Raw genomic sequence first — 17,133 nt, 5'->3', positions numbered from 1 at the left:
TGTTCTTAGTCCAGAGCGACATATTTGCAGCCATTCGATGCGTGTAACAAGTACATTACATCGACTAGAGGCTTCTAGGGTGGTGAACGAGACTTGGCGTTAAGTCCCAGACGGGCCTCGGGCGAGCCTCGGGGAGCGCTTGCATACGTGTTCAGTCGTCGACATCATTTCTGACTACTACTAATACTCGGCTACACTACTTCCATTCGCTCTGTTTTCCAGTCCCTCGACAAATCACATAGACTCTCCATACAACTCGTCAATGCTCTAATGTTGCCACAGCACTTATATGCCGTATTTCTGGGCTTCCTCGTCGATCCACTCGCTAGCGCCCGCGCATATGTACGAGCTACACAATTACCGTCCTTCCTGTCCAACACTGTAGCCAGGACGGAGCAAGTGCAAAACGTCTTGCAGCACCAGCCGGCTAAGGATTCTACTTGCAAGCAATATGTGCGCAGCGCCATGGTTCGGTTGCACGCTGCTAACTCTAACCAATTCTTAGCTAACAGGCCCCATAGAGACTACACTCTGCGATTATGAGACCGTAGAGAGCGTCAACGATGAACTTTACGATCAGCTACACTCGCTCGTGGAGACACCATTCTTCAGATACTTCAGGGTACGCCATTTCCCAGTGTCTGTCAGTCTGAACTGAACGCATGCCTTGCTTAGGCCGACTTGTACCGTGATTGTCCCTTCTGGCAAGAGAATGCGTTTTGCATGAATCGCGAGTGCGGTATAACCACCGTCGATGAGGTTAGTCCTCTCCTATCATTGTATGTATAGTAAGTTGACGAAGTGAAGAGTGAAATACCGGCGAAATGGCGAGCTGCTGAATTGAGCAAGGTGGAGATGCCCCCAGAAGACGAGGTCCGTTCGTGCTGCATTTCTTCCTTGAAAATGACTGATTTGCCGACAGCGAACACGCCTACCTGGATGTTACTACCGTGATTCAGATTATTGTTTCCTCGACGACATGACAGGTTCGTACTTCGTCTGTTCATGTCACCTGGAGCTCATGTCCATCATGACGCTATTAGAGGGCGATTACATTGACTTGGCTCTCAATCCTGAACGCTTCACGGGTTACGTCGGGCCCTCTGCCCACAGAGTCTGGTCGTCCATCTACTCAGAAAACTGTTTCGGGCTGTCTGAGATGAATCTCCTTTCCGGCAAATCTTCAGACCCCGCGCCAGTCTCTATGCCAGGAAGCATGACTGAGGTCCTCAGTGAAGACGAAGCGGAAAGTCCGAAAGACTGTTTGGAGCAGAGGGTGTATTATAAGATCATATCAGGTAAGGTTCTCTACAGTGTTCGCGCGTAAAGGGGGCTCATGATGAACACAGGTTTGCATGCCAGCATTTCGACTCACGTTTGTCGCGAGACAATGAATCAGACCACGGGTGAATGGGTATGTGTCCCAGTTTGTTCCGTGCAATTAGCTCTAAATATTGTGATGCCAAATCTGCTCAGGGACCCGACCTGCAATGCTTCATCAATCGCGTTGCATCCTATCCTGAACGCCTGCAGTACATCTATTTCGATACGGTCCTGCTGCTGCGTGCCGTAGCCCGGCTCGGGCCATACCTGTCCGCGTATGACTACTGTGGCACGGACGCTCACGAGGGTGAAGCCGAAACCTTGGAGCGGCTCAAGAAAGTCATCGGCATCGCGCAGGCAGTTGGCAAATTCGATGAGACGGTGCTTTTCCGGGGGGAGAACGCCAACGTGAGTGCCCGAACAGACTAGTGTTCGCACGGGCCCTGATGCAGTGTGGTCTGCAGATCCTCCGAGAGGAGTTCAAGGAGCATTTTCGGAACGTCAGCCGCATCATGGATTGCGTTGGCTGTGACAAGTGTCGCCTCTGGGGCAAGGTCCAGACAACAGGTCTGGCGACGGCGCTCAAGGTGATATTTGAGTTGGATGAGAAGGCTCTAGAGTGAGTGTGATATCATATTCGTTCCGTCCAGTGTGCCTGACAGTGGTTCGTATTTGAAACTCCCAGCCCCCAAGCGAACCAGAACTTGCTACAGCGCTCCGAGGTCGTTGCATTAGTAAACACTCTGCACCGCTTTTCGGAGAGCCTTGCTGCGGTGGACGACTTTCGCAAAATGTGGGCGGAGGCAGATGCGCTGGAAGAGGCACGGCTGCTCGAAGGGGCAGCGTTCGCGGCAACAGGGGCACCGAAGGTGAGCGCGGCTCGGCTTCTTACTCCACCTGTCTGTTATTCATGATTGTCTATCTGCAGTCACGGCATTCACCCACGGCGGGCACTGACTTCGTTCCTGGTAACCTACTCCATGGTGTCCTAGAGTGGGTGCGTGCCTGCAGGGACGAGACTATGGGTTGCTTCCTTGGGCTGTTGGATGGCCTGCAAACCGTGTTCAGCACTGTAGGCAGCATCTTCAGGATGTCAGGTAAAGACCAGGTGCCGTCACGAAGTGAGCTATAACACACGGACTCAGGAGGCTCTGTACTATTTCGACCTATAGCTTATGCACGTATATTTACCGCACATTCTTGCATAGACTCCCAATTGCCATGACGCTGTTGACTCTGTTCGTTTTCTTGTCCCCATGAGGCAGTCACTGTGTGACGGACGTGTGACACTTGTGGCCTAAAATAGCACGCGTGTGACCTCACGGTAGCGACGGAGGGAGCGACGGGCTGCACGATACCTCCTCGTCGATCAGCGCTCTCACTCTCCTGTTCAGCGCTCAACGTCCACTCTCCCGTTCTCTTGCTCCCCCCCCCTCGCCGCCATCAGAAGTGCTCCATGCGGTGACCATGATCATTCTCGACGACCCCGACGACCTACAGAATCCCGACAAGCTCTTCAACGACGCCCGTTCTGTGGTCCGCCCATGCACTCCTACCCCCTCCCTCCCGAGCTACGAGTCCTCGCAGGCCTTGCAGCATCCGCGGCGCTCTACCAGCCAGGAAAGCCAAGTCCATCTCAACCCTTCTTCTCCAGACGAGGAGCAGGAGCAGGAGCAGAAATCGAAATCATGGTGGCCATTGCGCGGCAAGACGCGTCTACGCCGGGTGATCGTGTATGCCCTCGTGGTCTACTTTGTCATAACGGTAGCGGTCGGCGTGCCTGTGATCATAGTAGTAGGTGGCCCTCTGGTTGTGTGCTACTTCGCATAAAGTAACTGTTCACAGAAATTGACACATCGCAACTCCGACCGGCAAGCGTCATATTTAGCCCCCTCAAATGCCGACACTCCAAGCCTGATCGCAGATGGCAGCGATGCACCGCTTCTAATGAGCTCTGCTGTGGGGTGCAATGCATGGGTAGACCAGACTGCAACCGCCTCGTTGTGAGTCTCAGATTCGTATCTGTAGCCTTCTGGCTGCTCACCCTAGCGATAGCCTTCAATACACCGTCCCATTAGATGGGCTCGTCTTCGTCCACTCAAACGTCTCATATTCCTCAGATGCTCAGGTAGTAGACGACATATCGGGAACCCTTCTGGTAGGGGTCAACAGCGACCCCACCGTAAGCGACGGGATCGTGTCCGTAACTATGCATTACTCCGACCTTTCCCTGATGGAGCGCACACATGTCTGCCTGATGAACATATCTGGCAGCAATGGCATCTACCTCTACGTCCCATCAAGCCTCCCGCAAGAGGCTTCCCTCGTGTTCAACATCACCTTCCTCTTCCCCCAAATACCATCCCTGCACATCACGGAGTTCATGACAATGCTTCCCCACTTCTACCAATTCTACACAAACCTGTCTCCATATGTCACATTCGACAAGGTGAGCCTCGGCGGTGCGAGGTCGGCGGTATCTGTTGGGGTGAGTATTGCATGCTTTTGAGTTGCGATAAGGGGCTTATATCCGGCCAGTCAATCGAAGCGACCTCGCTTTCAGTCAAGACTGCACTCGCGGAGATCGAGGGGACCTTCAATATCTCAGAGTCCCTTGTGTTGGAGACCGTGTCTGCGTATGTCATTGTTTCGTGGTCCCCCTTTTTGCATCTAACAATTGGATCAGTCCTATCAACGTGAATGTCTCCCTTTACAATGACAATTCGTGTCAGCAACCGACATTTTTGGATGTTAGCACAGGCAATGCGTACGCATCTCGCCCATTCATATATGTTTCTGATCCTCATGAACCTTCTCAGCGAGCTCAATGCGAGCGTCCAGCTCTATATCCCCCCGTCCTCATCTTCTGCCTCCACCACGTTCCCTAATTTCATGACCAAATTCGAAACTTTCAACGCACCTATGGTTGTGGCGATGGAACACATGCCCGACTCTGCAGTTTCTACGCTCCAAGCGCGAGTTGACAACAGCATGGGAGCAGCGTTCGTCAGCCTCGACAACAAGTACAGCGGCACCTTTGATGTCAGCACGACCTTCGCGGATGCGGATGTCTACAGCTCAACAGTTGACGATCTCAAAGGTCTTGTGCAGCTCGACTTGGGTGTGTACAGGCCGACATCATCAGCGGCAACTGTCGGGACTACAGTTGAGCGGACTGTAGAGCTGGACACGGTCAAAACGTCAAGAATGACGGGTTGGGTGGGCACGGGTGAGCGACCACCGCCTCCTACGAGTCGGTTTAATTCGCAGGGCCGCATAGAGGTGATGTCGACGCTCAGTCCGGTCGCCCTACTTCTTGAGTCATAGCCATCTGACACATACTCCATGGTGTGAGCGATACTATGCTCGTGTCTTGGATGGTGTGTGTCCTGAGTGATATCAGGTGGGCGTGGTCTTGTCGTAGGACGGAGTGTCTGGCATGTAAATCAGTGTATTCCTAGTCAGAGGTGGAGGGCATGGACGGGCTTCCTCTGCGCATCTTACGATATCTCGTTGCTATGGGCATGCACCTTGCATACATACTACGTTTCGCTTTCTTATGGCTTAGTTCAACAGACTCATTTCTCGTGCCTGCTCATCATAATATTGTTATTAGTACATTCAAGAAGTCAGGCTTAGAGCGAGAAGACGTCAGAGTCCTGGGTTAGGGTCATTATTGTGATTGCTGGAAGAGATTCAGATCTTCGCTGTGTCCAGTCGGTGCTCACAGACGTCCATTATGTATGCTGGACTTCTCCCGCTTGAGCTTCTCTTGCAACCCCCCGTCGCAACCGCTAACGTTAGACGCTGTTTCTACGGGATATAGAGCGGCTTTCAACAATTCTAACGTTGAGGTAAAAATGAGTCATTTGCTCGATTGCGTGATTTCCTCACCATCGAACTGCAGTCAATTTTTATATCAACAACCATAGCTGCTATGTAGTATCATCGTGAACCTGGTCTAGTCTCGCACTTTGTAGACAAGCTCTTACTGCACTGTACCATCTGCCCTTTCGCCATCAATCACTATGGCCAACATTCCTCACGGAGGCATTCTGAAGGTGCGAATATATGCACGTCCTTACATCACGCAATCCTGATCAGTATACTGTCAGGATCTCATTGCACGGGACGGGCATCTGCAAGAGAACTTGAAGGCTGAAGCTGAAACGTTGCCTGACATCACTCTGACCGAGGTATGCTCGCTGATGCCAACTTCCGTCGCTCGGTTATTTATCCTCGTGTGCCATCAGCGTCAACTGTGTGACCTCGAGCTTATTCTCAATGGTGGCTTCAGCCCCCTCGAGGGCTTCATGAACGAGGCCGACTACACTAAGTGAGTTGCAGATGCCACGATTTGCGACTTGCACGGCGACTGAGAATTTCCGTACAGTGTCGTAGACAATTTCCGCCTTGCCGATGGCACGCTCTTCCCCATGCCCATTTCTCTTGATGTCTCTGAAGAGGATATCGTCCACCTCTCCATCGGCCCAGGGTCTCGCATAGCCCTCCGGGATCCTCGTGACGACCAAGCACTTGCGATCATCACCGGTACGGTCACTCATAACGGCCATTTTACGATAAACTCACTCTGCACGTTCAGTCGAGGATATCTACCGACCAGACCTAGTCAAGGAGGCCGTACAAGTCTTCGGCGCAGATGACCCAGCACACCCGTCCGTCGCATACCTCCGTAACAAAGTGAAGAAATTCTATGTTGGTGGAAAGGTCCAGGGAATCCAACTGCCCGTCCATTTCGACTACGTTGCTCTCAGATGTGCGTATACTGTCTCGTCCACATCGTTGAACATATTTCATATGACGCCAACAGACACCCCATCCGAGCTACGTGCGCACTTCAAAAAGCTGGCATGGAGGAAGGTCGTTGCCTTCCAGACGCGCAATCCCATGCACCGTGCGCACCGAGAACTGACCGTCCGCGCCGCCCGCCAACGACAAGCGAACGTCCTTATCCACCCCGTCGTTGGCCTGACAAAGCCTGGCGATGTTGACCACTATACCCGCGTGCGTGTTTACGAGGCCATCATGGCCAAGTATCCCAACGGCATGGGGCACCTCGCGTTGCTTCCCCTCGCAATGCGCATGGCTGGCCCCCGCGAAGCCGTCTGGCACGCGATCATCCGCAAGAACTACGGCGCGACCCACTTCATCGTTGGACGCGATCACGCGGGTCCTGGCAAGAACTCGCAAGGCAAGGATTTCTACGGTCCCTATGACGCGCAGGAACTTGTCACAAAATTCCATGACGAGCTATCGATCGAGATGGTGCCGTTCCAGCAGATGACCTACATGCCGTCGACGGACGAGTACGTCCCGATCGACGAGGTACCACAGGGTGAGCAGACCCTTGACATTTCGGGTACCGAGCTCCGGAGACGCTTGAAGACGGGCACGCCCATCCCTGACTGGTTCAGCTACGAGTAAGTCCAACAGGAGCGTATCTCGATCGAAGTCCATGTTTACCTAGCGCATTTACAGGGGCGTTGTAAAGACTCTACGTGAAAGCTATCCCCCACGTCTCAAGCAAGGCTTCGTGATCTTCCTAACAGGTCTGCACAACTCCGGCAAGGATACAATCGCCAAAGCTTTGCAGGTCGTGCTCAACGAGCAAGGCGGTCGCAGCGTCTCCGTCCTTTCTGGGGATAACATTCGTCAAGATCTTGATGCTCGTTAGTTGCCTCCCGTCACAGCCCGGCGATCGTGATTATTTACCGATCTCCACAGCCTTCAGCTACTCGACAGAGGAGCGGTCAAAGAATCTCCAGCGCGTTGCGTTTGTGGCGACTGAGCTCGCGCGGGCAGGAGCAGCGGTCATCGCATCGCCCATCGCGCCGAAGCAGTCGTTGCGCGGCGCGTTCAAGGACACTGTCGTCCATTCAGCCGGTGCTGGCGCGAACTTCTTCACGATCCATGTGGCCACTCCCCTGGAGCACTGTGAAGCGAATGACCGCCGCGGTGTCTACGCGCGCGCGCGCAAGGGGGAATTTTCCGGTGTCGCAGGTGTTGATGAGCCGTATGAGACCCCCGAACGACCTGATTTGACCGTTGATATCAAGACGCAGAGCGTACCGGAGATCGTTCACAGTGAGTGTATTCTGAAGTTTGGAAAGTGCGAAGCTGAAGAATGTGACCCAGGCATCGTGCTACTCCTGGAGACCAACTCGCTGTTGTAAAGATTCGCGGGACATTGACAGAAATGATGGACATGTCCGCTAACGGTGTGCATCAACAGTCCACGCATGCGGTGTGGTCGATTCTTGGTTTATTTCTGTACCAGTGCATAGACGGCATTAGAGGCTTGAAACGTTGCAGAAGTTCATCGTGAAGAGGGTGTAAGCGGTGGCGCACACATAATTGAATAAGGATGTGGGGGCGATCAACTCGTATTCGCGCTCAGTGGCTGTGGGACAACCGCTGATGAATACACGGAGACTGAACTATCTCCCTATGACGGAGATTGAAGTGTCTCCGGCATGGGGAGATATCTCTGGCGTCTAGAGATATTTCTCTGAGGGGGCGCTTATCTCCCTGAACGGGAACTCTATCACGTGCGGTGCGAGGAAAATACCCTAGTCACGTGTATTCTCCGCTTTGGGTAATAACTAAGAAATTGTCTCGTATAGTATCAGGGAATCTCATTATGGCCGGTTTTCGGCCTCTCACGGAAATATATTATTTACAGCCAGCGCTGGGGAAGGCGCGAGAGCGCGGGAAAATATGTTAAAAGCGTGTAAAACGCAAGCTTTTAACCTTAATCTGAGTTATCCTGATTTGGCAGCCCCTCAGATTAGATAACGATAAGAGACCGGACTTTACCGAAAGCTGATGAAGAGATCGGGTGATGGTGACCCAGTCACATGATCTCCCAAAGGGGACACAAATAATTTGAAACAAGCGCCTTGCGCCCGAAAATTGATGGAGGTGTCTCCACACGCCAGAGATATCCCCCCATGCCGGAGACACTTCAATCTCCGTCATAGGGAGATAGTTCAGTCTCCGTGTATTCATCAGCGGTTGTCCCGTGGCTGTTGTGAAGCAGGACGCTCAGGGCGCCTCGGCAGCAACACCCTCCTTGGCAACACCAAACACCCATCATGTCCGGCGTCCGCATAGCCCTTTGTTGTCCTCCTCACCTCGTTCCGTTCTTCCGTTCTTCTTATTTTAAGGGCACAGTCGTCCTCACGGGCGTGGACTGTATTGTGTGCATCGTTCTCTTACGCTCATGAAGTTCCTGGCGTCATCTCTCTTGCTGTACCTCTCTCTCTTGCTCGATGATCTGGCAGTAAGCGCGATCAGGATCCCATTCACGGGCCATCGAGTGCCTCATGGACGAACACGGACGGGATTGGAGCGCCTAGGCCGCAGGGCTAGCATGACGGGATCGACGCTGAGCGATTCGTCGGACATTGAGTACTACACGAACATCACGCTGGGAGGCCAGTCATTCAAAGTGCTCATTGACACGGGCAGGTGAGTTATGTGTCCCTATTGAGAACGGTTCTCGTGGGCTAACTCGCACTCTTAGCTCGGATTTGTGGGTAGCAGGCAATGTCCCCGGGGCGCAGGGCACGGGCAAGACTGCTTCCATCAATTACGCCATTGGAGCAGCCAACGGTACATCTTTACGCATGCGATACTTTGGAAGTCTATTCACTGTTGATACTTCGCACGCAGGAGCTGTTATGACTGCCAATCTAGATTTCGATGGATATACGGTCGACAACCAGGCATTCAGTGAGCACGCTTGTCGTGTCGACACCATATGGCGCGGCACTGAACACCATTCACAAAGTCAGTGTATCAACAGATGCGGCACACCCGGCAGGCCAGGGTATTCTAGGTCTCGGTCCCAACAGCGGATCCGAAGTTTTTCAACAATTCAATAGCGAGGCAGGGGATGCTACGCTGGACAGGATCTTCCGCCAGAATACTTCCACACCCAACTACATCACTATCCTTCTCGGTCGTACTTTTGACACCGATGTCACATTTCCTGGGGAGATCACAGTGGGACACGTAGTATCACAGTATCAAAATATCACCTCGCAGCCAAAGCTGTCTGTCGCAAGGGATCAAGACTCAGACAATCAGCACTACCAGGTTCTGGTTGACAAAAATGGCATCATTGGACCGGACGGCAATCCCATCCAGGCACAGTCCGTGGTGCAAGGCTTGGACCAGTTGATCGCCGTACTCGACTCAGGCTTCTCATTACCTCAAGTTCCTGCGTGCGTCGCCTCTTCACGTACTGCGATAGATACCAGATCTGACGGTTCGAATTGCAGTGCAGTCTCGAACGCTATCTACTCGCGCGTCCCGGGCGCGAACTTTACGAACATGAAGAATGTCGGAAATGTGTGGACACTCCCCTGCGACGTGGAACTCAACGTAACCTTCAAGTTTGAGGGCGTGTCTTTCCCGATCAACCCTTTGGACACGAACCTGGGAACGCTAACGACAAAAGACGCGAATGGTGATACGGTTTGTGCTGGCGCATTCCAACCTATCACGAGTGCAGCGTCTCCCGATTACGACATGATCTTGGGCATGGCATTCTGTGCGTTTTGACCGCAAATGGTGTCTCAGGGTCCGCAATTCTGACATCGCTCCCAATTCGCAGTGCGTAACGCATACATGCTGGTGGATCTCGGCGACTTTGTCGACGGCTCGACCTCACAGACGGCTGCTCCTTACGTACAACTACTCCCGCTCACTACGCAAGCAGAAGGACACGCGGACTTCGTCCGCGAACGTCTCGGTGGCGTCGACAACACGTCCGCGTTCCACTTGCTGCCTGCAGTTCCCAATACTAACAACGCAGGTACCAGCAGCGAGTCGTTTGCGGATAAGGTGAAGCCGTATGTGCCGTACATCATTGCTGGCTCCGTGACGGTCGGCATCCTCCTGATCGTCGCGTTTGCATACTGCCTGTCGAACAGGCGGCGGAGACCATACCAGCGTCTGCACGAGCCTGCCCCTGTCGGACTGCACCACGAGCAGCCTCCGTTCCCGCGTTACGAACGCCCACACCGTCGCTACTGATCACGCCATGGACATTGTGACATTGTCTGCTGATTGTGTTTTACTGCTGCTTTCTGCTAATTACTGTCGTTCACATGCACTCGTCATGGGACACTCACGAACACACATAAAATATTGTAGCATTGCGCATTGTCTCACCATTTAGGGCCGTTAATGGAGCTGCCTTATCTCTGCCATCGCTGTGACGGGACGTGTGTGGGCAAGTGCGGTTCACGAAGCGCGAGCAAGATGCGTGGGGGCTTCTGAAACATAAGATGTTGTGGTCAGCGTCGATGGGGATGATGTGCGCACAGGGAGCCGGATACGAGTAGGGCCGTGCACTGCGGGGCGAGGACGCCCGCTGTCACGGATGCTGTACAGGGTCTTCGCCGCCGCAGCGCCTTGGCCCCGGAGGCAGGCGCGGTCGCAGCCCCCGGCATGCCACCGACCATCGTCCTTTGTGACGGCGAGGACACGCGCCGTCACGCGCGGGCATTTTCGCCAGGCGCGCCGTGACATTTGTGACATCTGTGACAACCGTGGAGTGAGTCGGTCTCGCCTGGCTGGCCGCCGGGGTCGACGATGGCGACCGCTCGAGAACGCTCTCCCGCGTTCCACGCAGCCCGCGGGCCGCGCCGGCGGAAGCGCCTCAGGTGATGCATCAGACAAGTCCCACGGTGAACGGCAGGAACACGCGGCGTGGTGGGTGTCGAGGGTGGCGGTCGGCGGCAGAGACCGCGCGCGATGCCCGAGGCCGTTAGCGCAAATACGAAACATTCTGTGGGGCTGCGGGAGGCCGAGCGCGAGGACGGGGTTCTGGATGGCAGCGAGGCCGTGTAAGGAAGGAGAGATAAGGAGATGGGAGAGAGGCACGGTTGGGTCGGAGTTCGCCATGGCCAGTGACGAGCTCCTGCGATGTGGCCTGCCTGGTCCGGCGCACGCGTGCGAACCAAGTCCGAGCTGGGCTGGCGGCTCTGGCGCTCACAAAACCCCTTGTCAACGCCCCCTTCCCACAACCCTCACCAGCCCCTCCCCCGCCCCCGCCGCCGTCCCCCATCACGCAGTCTATCCTCCGCGACTACTCTTCCATGTCGCCCGCCGGCGATCGCGACGAGCCCATGGCGTCCACCTCCCATTCTCCCGCCGACATGAGCGATGACAGTGACAATTCTATGCAGCTTGACTCGGATGTAGACATGAAGAGGAACACAGACGTTGACGCCGAGGGCGAGGAAGTTGATGAGGATGAGGTGCAGCTAAGTCCGAAACCAAACGGTCACGCTTCGTCCTATATGAAGAACCGGGCGGTATGTGATCGAGTCTGAGGATCGACGGGGATGTGCTGAAGGATCTGCTTTCTTCTAGATAAAAGATGAGGAGGACTCGGTATGTCGGTCCTCTTTTGTCATCAATTCATACTCAGCTCGGATAACCCAGGGGTACGAAGATGATCCTGAAGACGACGAGAACGACAACGACAACGAAGAGGAGGACGCGTCGTATGCCGATGAGGAGTACGGTGCTCAGAAGAAGAAAGCGTCGAAGAAGAAGAAGGCTCCTTTGAGGCCCCGAGGTGTGTGGCTAGCATGGCCGTGTCATGGAGGTTCTCTAAATGCAACCTCTGGATTAGTTTCAACGCGTCACTCAGGGTCAGATTCAGATTCAGACTATGGTTCTCGCTCGAAGAAAAAGAAGAAACCCAAAGTTCCTCGGGATGAGCTACGGGTGTCTAGCAGGGGTGGACGCATACCAAATTACGTCGACGATGTGCAGGACTTCGAGCAGTTTGACGAAGAGGAGATGATGAAGAATTCGTATGTGGATCCTCAGGCCCCAATAGAAGAGATTGAAGCCGTCCTCGGACATAGTCGAGATGAGGGTCATGCTAGCGACTCGGAAGACGACTGGTACCACAACATTGTACGTCATGAGATGCTGCTCCTTTACATGGTGCCTGATTTGAATTATAACGGCAGCGCTTCCACATCAAGTGGAAAGGCTACTCGCACCTGCACAACACGGATGAGGTCTACGAATTCCTCAAGCGTTACAAAGGTCTGAAGCGGGTAGACAACTACATCAAGGCGTACAAGATCTACCAGGAACGCTTGGCTTCGCCTGAGCTCTCGCGCGAGGATAAGGAAGTTCTCTTATTGGACAAAGAGCGCGAGAAGGAGGAGCTCGAGACCTTCAAGACGGTAGAGCGTGTCATTTCACAACGCGAAAACGAGTCAGGCCAGGTCGAGTACTTTTGCAAGTGGAACGGGCTGAACTACGAACACTGTACATGGGAAACGCAGGAGGAAATCCGACCCATTGCTAAAGACCAATTGGGAGCCTTTAGATCACGAGAGGCAGAGGCAAAGTTCCCGTTCAAGAGTATCAGCTATCCCAAGAATCAACGACCAACATTCATGAAGATTACAGAGGACCCGCCGTATTTGACGGTAACCGGCGGACAACTGAAAGACTTCCAACTGACTGGTCTCAATTGGCTGGCTTACTTGTGGAGCAAGGGTGAGAACGGTATCCTCGCGGATGAGATGGGCCTAGGAAAGGTGTGCTCCTCGTGTATGCGCACTTAGCGACCTATTCTGATTTTGCATCGCGTCACAGACCGTGCAGACGGTGTCATTCCTCTCATATCTCTTCCATGAAATGCGGCAGTATGGCCCGTTCCTAGTGATCGTACCGCTTTCCACGATCACGGCGTGGCAGTCACAGTTCGCGACATGGGCCCCGGACATCAACGTAATCACGTATATCGGCACTGCCGCAGCGCGGGACGTCATCCGCAACTATGAGTTCGGGCCTTCCAACAAGAAGCTCAAGATGAACGTGCTCTTGACGACGTATGAGATAACCCTGCGAGATGCTAAGGAGTTGGGCGACATTAAATGGCAGGTACTCTCGGTTGACGAGGTTTGTGGCGTCTCACAATCTCCGCCGAGATAATGACGTTGACAGGTGTGGTGGTCTAGGCACACCGGTTGAAGAACTCAGAGTCTCAGCTGTATGAGGCGTTGACCTCGTTTCCGGCAGCGTCAAAGCTCCTCATTACAGGCACACCTCTACAAAACAACGTGAAGGGTTCGTAGACGATATAGCATTCGTGAGGTGACGTCTTGACTGATGCCGTTTATTCTAGAGCTTCTTTCTCTCATGCATTTCCTCATGCCGGAGAAGTGTAAGTATGTTTTCTTTCAATCTGGCTATATAGTCTCACACTTTGTTCTAGTCCAGCTCACCAACGAGTTCGACCTTGCTGATGCAGATCATGAGGAGAAGATCAAGGAGTTGCACAAGCAGCTCGAGTCTCTCATGCTTAGACGACTGAAACGTGATGTCTTGACGTCTCTGCCTACCAAGTCGGAGCGCATTCTTCGTGTTGAAATGAGTGGACTGCAGACTCATTTCTACAAGAACATCCTGACGAAGGTGAGAGCTTCTGTTCCTTTTAGCATACGCAGCGAGTTTTATGTTCCGACCGCTGCTAGAACTTTCAAGGCTTGATCAAAAGCGCGAACGGCAACAACAACATCAGCCTTCTTAATATCGGTGAGTTCTCTTCGCGGTTTTCGTTAGACATAACTCAAATCCCGCACAGCCATGGAGTTGAAGAAGGCCGCGAATCACCCATATTTGTTCGACGGCGCTGAAGCAAAGACGGACAACGAAGAGGAGACCCTCAAGGGTCTTGTCATGAGCAGCGGCAAGATGGTGCTTCTGGATAAGCTCTTGGCGCGGCTACGACAGGACGGGCATCGCGTGTTGATCTTCAGCCAGATGGTCCGGATGCTCGACATCCTGACCGACTACATGGTTATGCGAGGCTACCAGCATCAGCGTCTAGACGGTATGGTCTCGTCGGAGCTGCGTAAAAAGGCAATTGCGCACTTCAACTCCCCGGGCTCTACCGACTTTGCATTCCTTCTCTCAACACGCGCCGGTGGTCTAGGGATCAATCTCGAGACAGCCGACACTGTCATTATTTTCGATGTGAGCGTGCTTGTCGTCGTGCTGGGGACGTGTAAACACGTTGCTGAGGCCATTTTGCAGAGCGACTGGAACCCACAGAACGACCTGCAGGCGATGGCGCGCGCACATCGCATAGGCCAGAAGTCGCATGTCAGCGTGTATCGCTTTGTCAGTAAGGATACCATGGAGGAGGACGTCCTCGAGCGCGCCAAGAAGAAGATGGTCCTGGAATACGCAAGTGAGTCTTCTTGCAACGAGGTTTCCGCCTGGCTGGTGACGACATTTGTAAACAGTCATCAACCAGATGGACACTTCCCAAGCACACCTTAGCTCTAAGGCAGCCTCGTCGACAAAGGACCCTTCCAAACCTAACGAGCTGAGCAAGGACGAGTTGCACGCTGTTCTCAAGTACGGTGCGCAGAGGATGTGAGAAATCTATTGCATGCGAGGATCCACATGTGCTGACTATATGCGTCGCCTTTAAGCTTCGACAAGGATGACAGCCAGCAGAGCAAGAAGCTAGACGAGATGGACCTCGATGACATCCTAAATCGTGCAGAACACCACGAGACGATGGCTGCTCAAGGCGAAGGCGCGTCCTTGGGTGGCGAAGGCTTCCTGGCCCAGTTCGCGAATGTTAGCGATGTCAAGAACGACATGAGCTGGGATGAGATCATCCCCCTCGAGGCACGGCAGGAATTCGAACGCGAGGAGGACCAGCGAAGGGCAGAAGAACTTGCGGCGGAGGAAACTAACAACCGCAAGCGCTCGCATGCTCAAGTCTCGTATGAAGGCATGGACGTTGACCATACCGCTCCACTTCCACCTGCCAAGAAACCAAGGCATCCTGCCCCCCAGCGCAAGACCGCCAGTCAGAAGGCCATGGAGCTCAAGGAGCGTGACGTCCGAGTCCTCATCCGGAGTCTGCAACGCTGGGGAGACATCCGGCAGCGGTATGACATTATTGTGAGTGGTCCGTCTGCTTCACATTGTTGGTGTCTCATGGACGGCGTCGTACAGGTTGCCGAGGCCAAGCTCCAAGACAAGAATCGGGCTATGATCGTCGACACTGCGGACGACATCATCGAGCTTTGCACTCGCGCTGTCGATGAATCCAATGCTGAAAAGCGTGCTCGGATAGCAGCCGGCGAGACCCTCACCAACGCTCAGAAGAGCAAGGCGGTGCTTGTGACGTACCGGAATGTCGGCAACATCAACGCAGAGACGGTGCTCTCGCGGCATCGAGACTTGCGCATTTTGCATGAATACCTTCACGCCCTTCCCGACGTCTACACCTGGCAGATCCCGATTGACAACATCCGGCCGACGCTCAACTGGTCAGGGCGGTGGGGGCCGCAAGAGGACTCGATGCTGCTCGTAGGAGCGTACCTCTACGGCTTCGGCAACTGGGAGGCGATGGCGAAGGACGCTCGGCTGGGGCTCGAGGGCAAATTCTTCCTCGAGGAGGGCAAGAAGGGCGAGGACGCCGCGAGCAAACCAATACCGAATGCCATCCACCTTGTCCGACGGGGGGACTTCCTCTTGAGCATTATCCGCGAACACGACGAGAAGCTCCGTGCTATCACGACGAATTTGAGGAAGGGGCAGACGATGGGCATGTCTGCGTCACCGCCTCCACCCGTCGCGTCGACGTCGTACAACGGGAGCATGAAGAGGCGCGCCGAGAGCGAGGCAGTCGCTTCGGTTGATGAAGGGAGCACGAAGAGGCGGAAGCGGAGACCAACGCCTACCTTCACGGACTCGTCGTCATCGGACGAGTGGTACGTATTTAACCCTGGTCTGCTTGTTGGCTGCCGCTTATTCTTCTATGCAGCCCATCCATGGACGAGGCAACCACGAAGGAGGAACTGCGGCCGGTCAAAAAGCAGTTGGTACGTCTGCTCATCTGGCGACTGAGAACAGCACTCACTGAATACTACATCATATAGAAGAACCTCAAACTCTCAGGAGGCGACATGCCGCGGGACGACAAGGTTGCGATCCTGAAAGAGTCTCTGGCTGCTATTGGCAAACGAATCGAGCTGGTACTCATTCAGAAACAAGCCGCCGGGGAGGATAGAGATAGATGGCGACGTCATCTCTGGACGTAAGTGGTCCATTAGAGCGAGGCTGGTCTCGTCTGTGTCTCACCCCCATGGCTAGGTTCGTCACACTGTTCTGGCCCAAGAAGGTCAAGGCAGGCAAGCTCGAGGAGATTCATGCCAAGATGGTCATGAAGGAGGGCGCAGCACCCCGTGCGTCGTCGAGCGACGGCCCGAGCGCACCCAAGAAGCCGCGCCTGAGCACCAGCGCGACGAGCGTGGCCCCGTCGCGTAGCACTGGCTCGTCACTGCCTTCCGCAACGACAAGTTCGTCGCACGCCAACGGCAAGTATCGGTGATATGGCTCGTGGCGCGCGTGGTTATTTGTTCTGCTTTACCTGACTCTTGGATAATCTGCTCGCATACCCTGGTACTGTATCATTGGTCTTTTTTTGGTTTTCGGCCGTCTTGCGGTCCGAGTCTGCTGATGAAGGACGCCTAGTCGTGCATTCTCACTACGCTACGCATCAAGCTCTGTATCTCTGCATTCCGCTGTTCTGATCTTCTGTGCTCTCTTGGTCTCTGCGATGGCCAATGTGTTCATATCGTATTATCTCGTCTCTATACGCGTAGTAGTCATCGCTGTGTATCAGATCAATCCATTATCTCGCGACTTGAACTTGAATTTGAGGGGGATCACGTGTAGAGCCTCATGGAGGGATATGTGCAGGTGAGTGAACATCGAGTC

The 17,133-nt window shown here is 54.0% G+C and overlaps 6 protein-coding genes across 6 annotated transcripts; 5 read left to right on the top strand and 1 right to left on the bottom strand.

The window, feature by feature from the left end:
• The first annotated feature begins 225 nt into the window (after positions 1–225).
• POSPLADRAFT_1038628 (hypothetical protein) lies at positions 226–2,564 on the top strand. The gene is made up of 11 exons (XM_024477414.1): positions 226–453; positions 506–622; positions 676–759; positions 808–873; positions 923–986; positions 1,044–1,298; positions 1,350–1,414; positions 1,477–1,731; positions 1,788–1,942; positions 2,009–2,192; positions 2,252–2,564. Exons 1-11 carry the CDS (start codon positions 271–273, stop codon positions 2,453–2,455), a joined length of 1,632 nt encoding a protein of 543 aa, XP_024343248.1. The 5' UTR covers positions 226–270; the 3' UTR covers positions 2,456–2,564.
• A 1,662-nt stretch (positions 2,565–4,226) lies between these two features.
• POSPLADRAFT_1038627 (hypothetical protein) lies at positions 4,227–4,946 on the top strand. Its single transcript, XM_024477413.1, has one exon. The coding sequence runs from the start codon at positions 4,267–4,269 to the stop codon at positions 4,648–4,650; it is 384 nt and encodes a 127-aa protein (XP_024343247.1). The 5' UTR covers positions 4,227–4,266; the 3' UTR covers positions 4,651–4,946.
• Positions 4,947–5,282: 336 nt separating this feature from the next.
• Positions 5,283–7,554, top strand: POSPLADRAFT_1177924 (hypothetical protein). The gene is made up of 9 exons (XM_024488553.1): positions 5,283–5,384; positions 5,439–5,519; positions 5,577–5,659; positions 5,717–5,874; positions 5,927–6,100; positions 6,155–6,764; positions 6,823–7,013; positions 7,069–7,428; positions 7,480–7,554. Exons 1-9 carry the CDS (start codon positions 5,352–5,354, stop codon positions 7,515–7,517), a joined length of 1,728 nt encoding a protein of 575 aa, XP_024343246.1. The 5' UTR covers positions 5,283–5,351; the 3' UTR covers positions 7,518–7,554.
• A 1,162-nt stretch (positions 7,555–8,716) lies between these two features.
• On the top strand, positions 8,717–10,386 carry POSPLADRAFT_1043882 (hypothetical protein; the record flags this gene model as incomplete). The annotated part of the gene is made up of 6 exons (XM_024478404.1): positions 8,717–8,814; positions 8,870–8,958; positions 9,019–9,078; positions 9,137–9,572; positions 9,630–9,901; positions 9,965–10,386. The coding sequence occupies 6 exons, from the start codon at positions 8,717–8,719 to the stop codon at positions 10,384–10,386; spliced, it is 1,377 nt and encodes a 458-aa protein (XP_024343245.1).
• A 210-nt stretch (positions 10,387–10,596) lies between these two features.
• On the bottom strand, positions 10,597–11,259 carry POSPLADRAFT_1053093 (hypothetical protein; the record flags this gene model as incomplete). Its single annotated transcript, XM_024480342.1, has 1 exon — positions 10,597–11,259. One exon carries the CDS (start codon positions 11,257–11,259, stop codon positions 10,597–10,599), a length of 663 nt encoding a protein of 220 aa, XP_024343244.1.
• Positions 11,260–11,829: 570 nt separating this feature from the next.
• Positions 11,830–17,070, top strand: POSPLADRAFT_1177922 (hypothetical protein). Its single transcript, XM_024488552.1, has 16 exons — positions 11,830–11,940; positions 12,061–12,285; positions 12,342–12,923; positions 12,982–13,287; positions 13,347–13,455; positions 13,514–13,552; positions 13,604–13,803; positions 13,863–13,923; positions 13,973–14,364; positions 14,425–14,581; positions 14,637–14,769; positions 14,829–15,309; positions 15,364–16,124; positions 16,178–16,235; positions 16,293–16,450; positions 16,507–17,070. The coding sequence occupies exons 2-16, from the start codon at positions 12,166–12,168 to the stop codon at positions 16,742–16,744; spliced, it is 3,795 nt and encodes a 1,264-aa protein (XP_024343243.1). The 5' UTR covers positions 11,830–11,940; positions 12,061–12,165; the 3' UTR covers positions 16,745–17,070.
• The last annotated feature ends 63 nt before the right edge of the window (positions 17,071–17,133 follow it).

Source organism: Postia placenta, assembly GCF_002117355.1.
Source record: "Postia placenta MAD-698-R-SB12 unplaced genomic scaffold POSPLAscaffold_2, whole genome shotgun sequence".
NCBI lineage: Eukaryota > Fungi > Basidiomycota > Agaricomycetes > Polyporales > Adustoporiaceae > Rhodonia > Rhodonia placenta.
Note: the sequence above shows the minus strand (reverse complement) of the source record. Positions and strands in the feature narration are given on the sequence as shown.

Bases quoted from the DNA above. Each gene is read 5' to 3' on its own strand.
- POSPLADRAFT_1038628 (XM_024477414.1), top strand. From the start codon at position 271: ATGTTGCCACAGCACTTATATGCCGTATTTCTGGGCTTCCTCGTCGAT. The intron at 454-505 runs GTGCGCAGCGCC...ACCAATTCTTAG, and splicing joins ATTCTACTTGCAAGCAATAT to CTAACAGGCCCCATAGAGAC. The intron at 987-1,043 runs GTTCGTACTTCG...TGACGCTATTAG, and splicing joins TTTCCTCGACGACATGACAG to AGGGCGATTACATTGACTTG.
- POSPLADRAFT_1038627 (XM_024477413.1), top strand. From the start codon at position 4,267: ATGCCCGACTCTGCAGTTTCTACGCTCCAAGCGCGAGTTGACAACAGC.
- POSPLADRAFT_1177924 (XM_024488553.1), top strand. From the start codon at position 5,352: ATGGCCAACATTCCTCACGGAGGCATTCTGAAG. The intron at 5,520-5,576 runs GTATGCTCGCTG...GTGTGCCATCAG, and splicing joins CTGACATCACTCTGACCGAG to CGTCAACTGTGTGACCTCGA. The intron at 6,101-6,154 runs GTGCGTATACTG...TGACGCCAACAG, and splicing joins CGACTACGTTGCTCTCAGAT to ACACCCCATCCGAGCTACGT.
- POSPLADRAFT_1177922 (XM_024488552.1), top strand. From the start codon at position 12,166: ATGATGAAGAATTCGTATGTGGATCCTCAGGCCCCAATAGAAGAGATT. The intron at 13,288-13,346 runs GTTTGTGGCGTC...GTGGTGGTCTAG, and splicing joins AGGTACTCTCGGTTGACGAG to GCACACCGGTTGAAGAACTC. The intron at 13,924-13,972 runs GTGAGTTCTCTT...AATCCCGCACAG, and splicing joins CATCAGCCTTCTTAATATCG to CCATGGAGTTGAAGAAGGCC.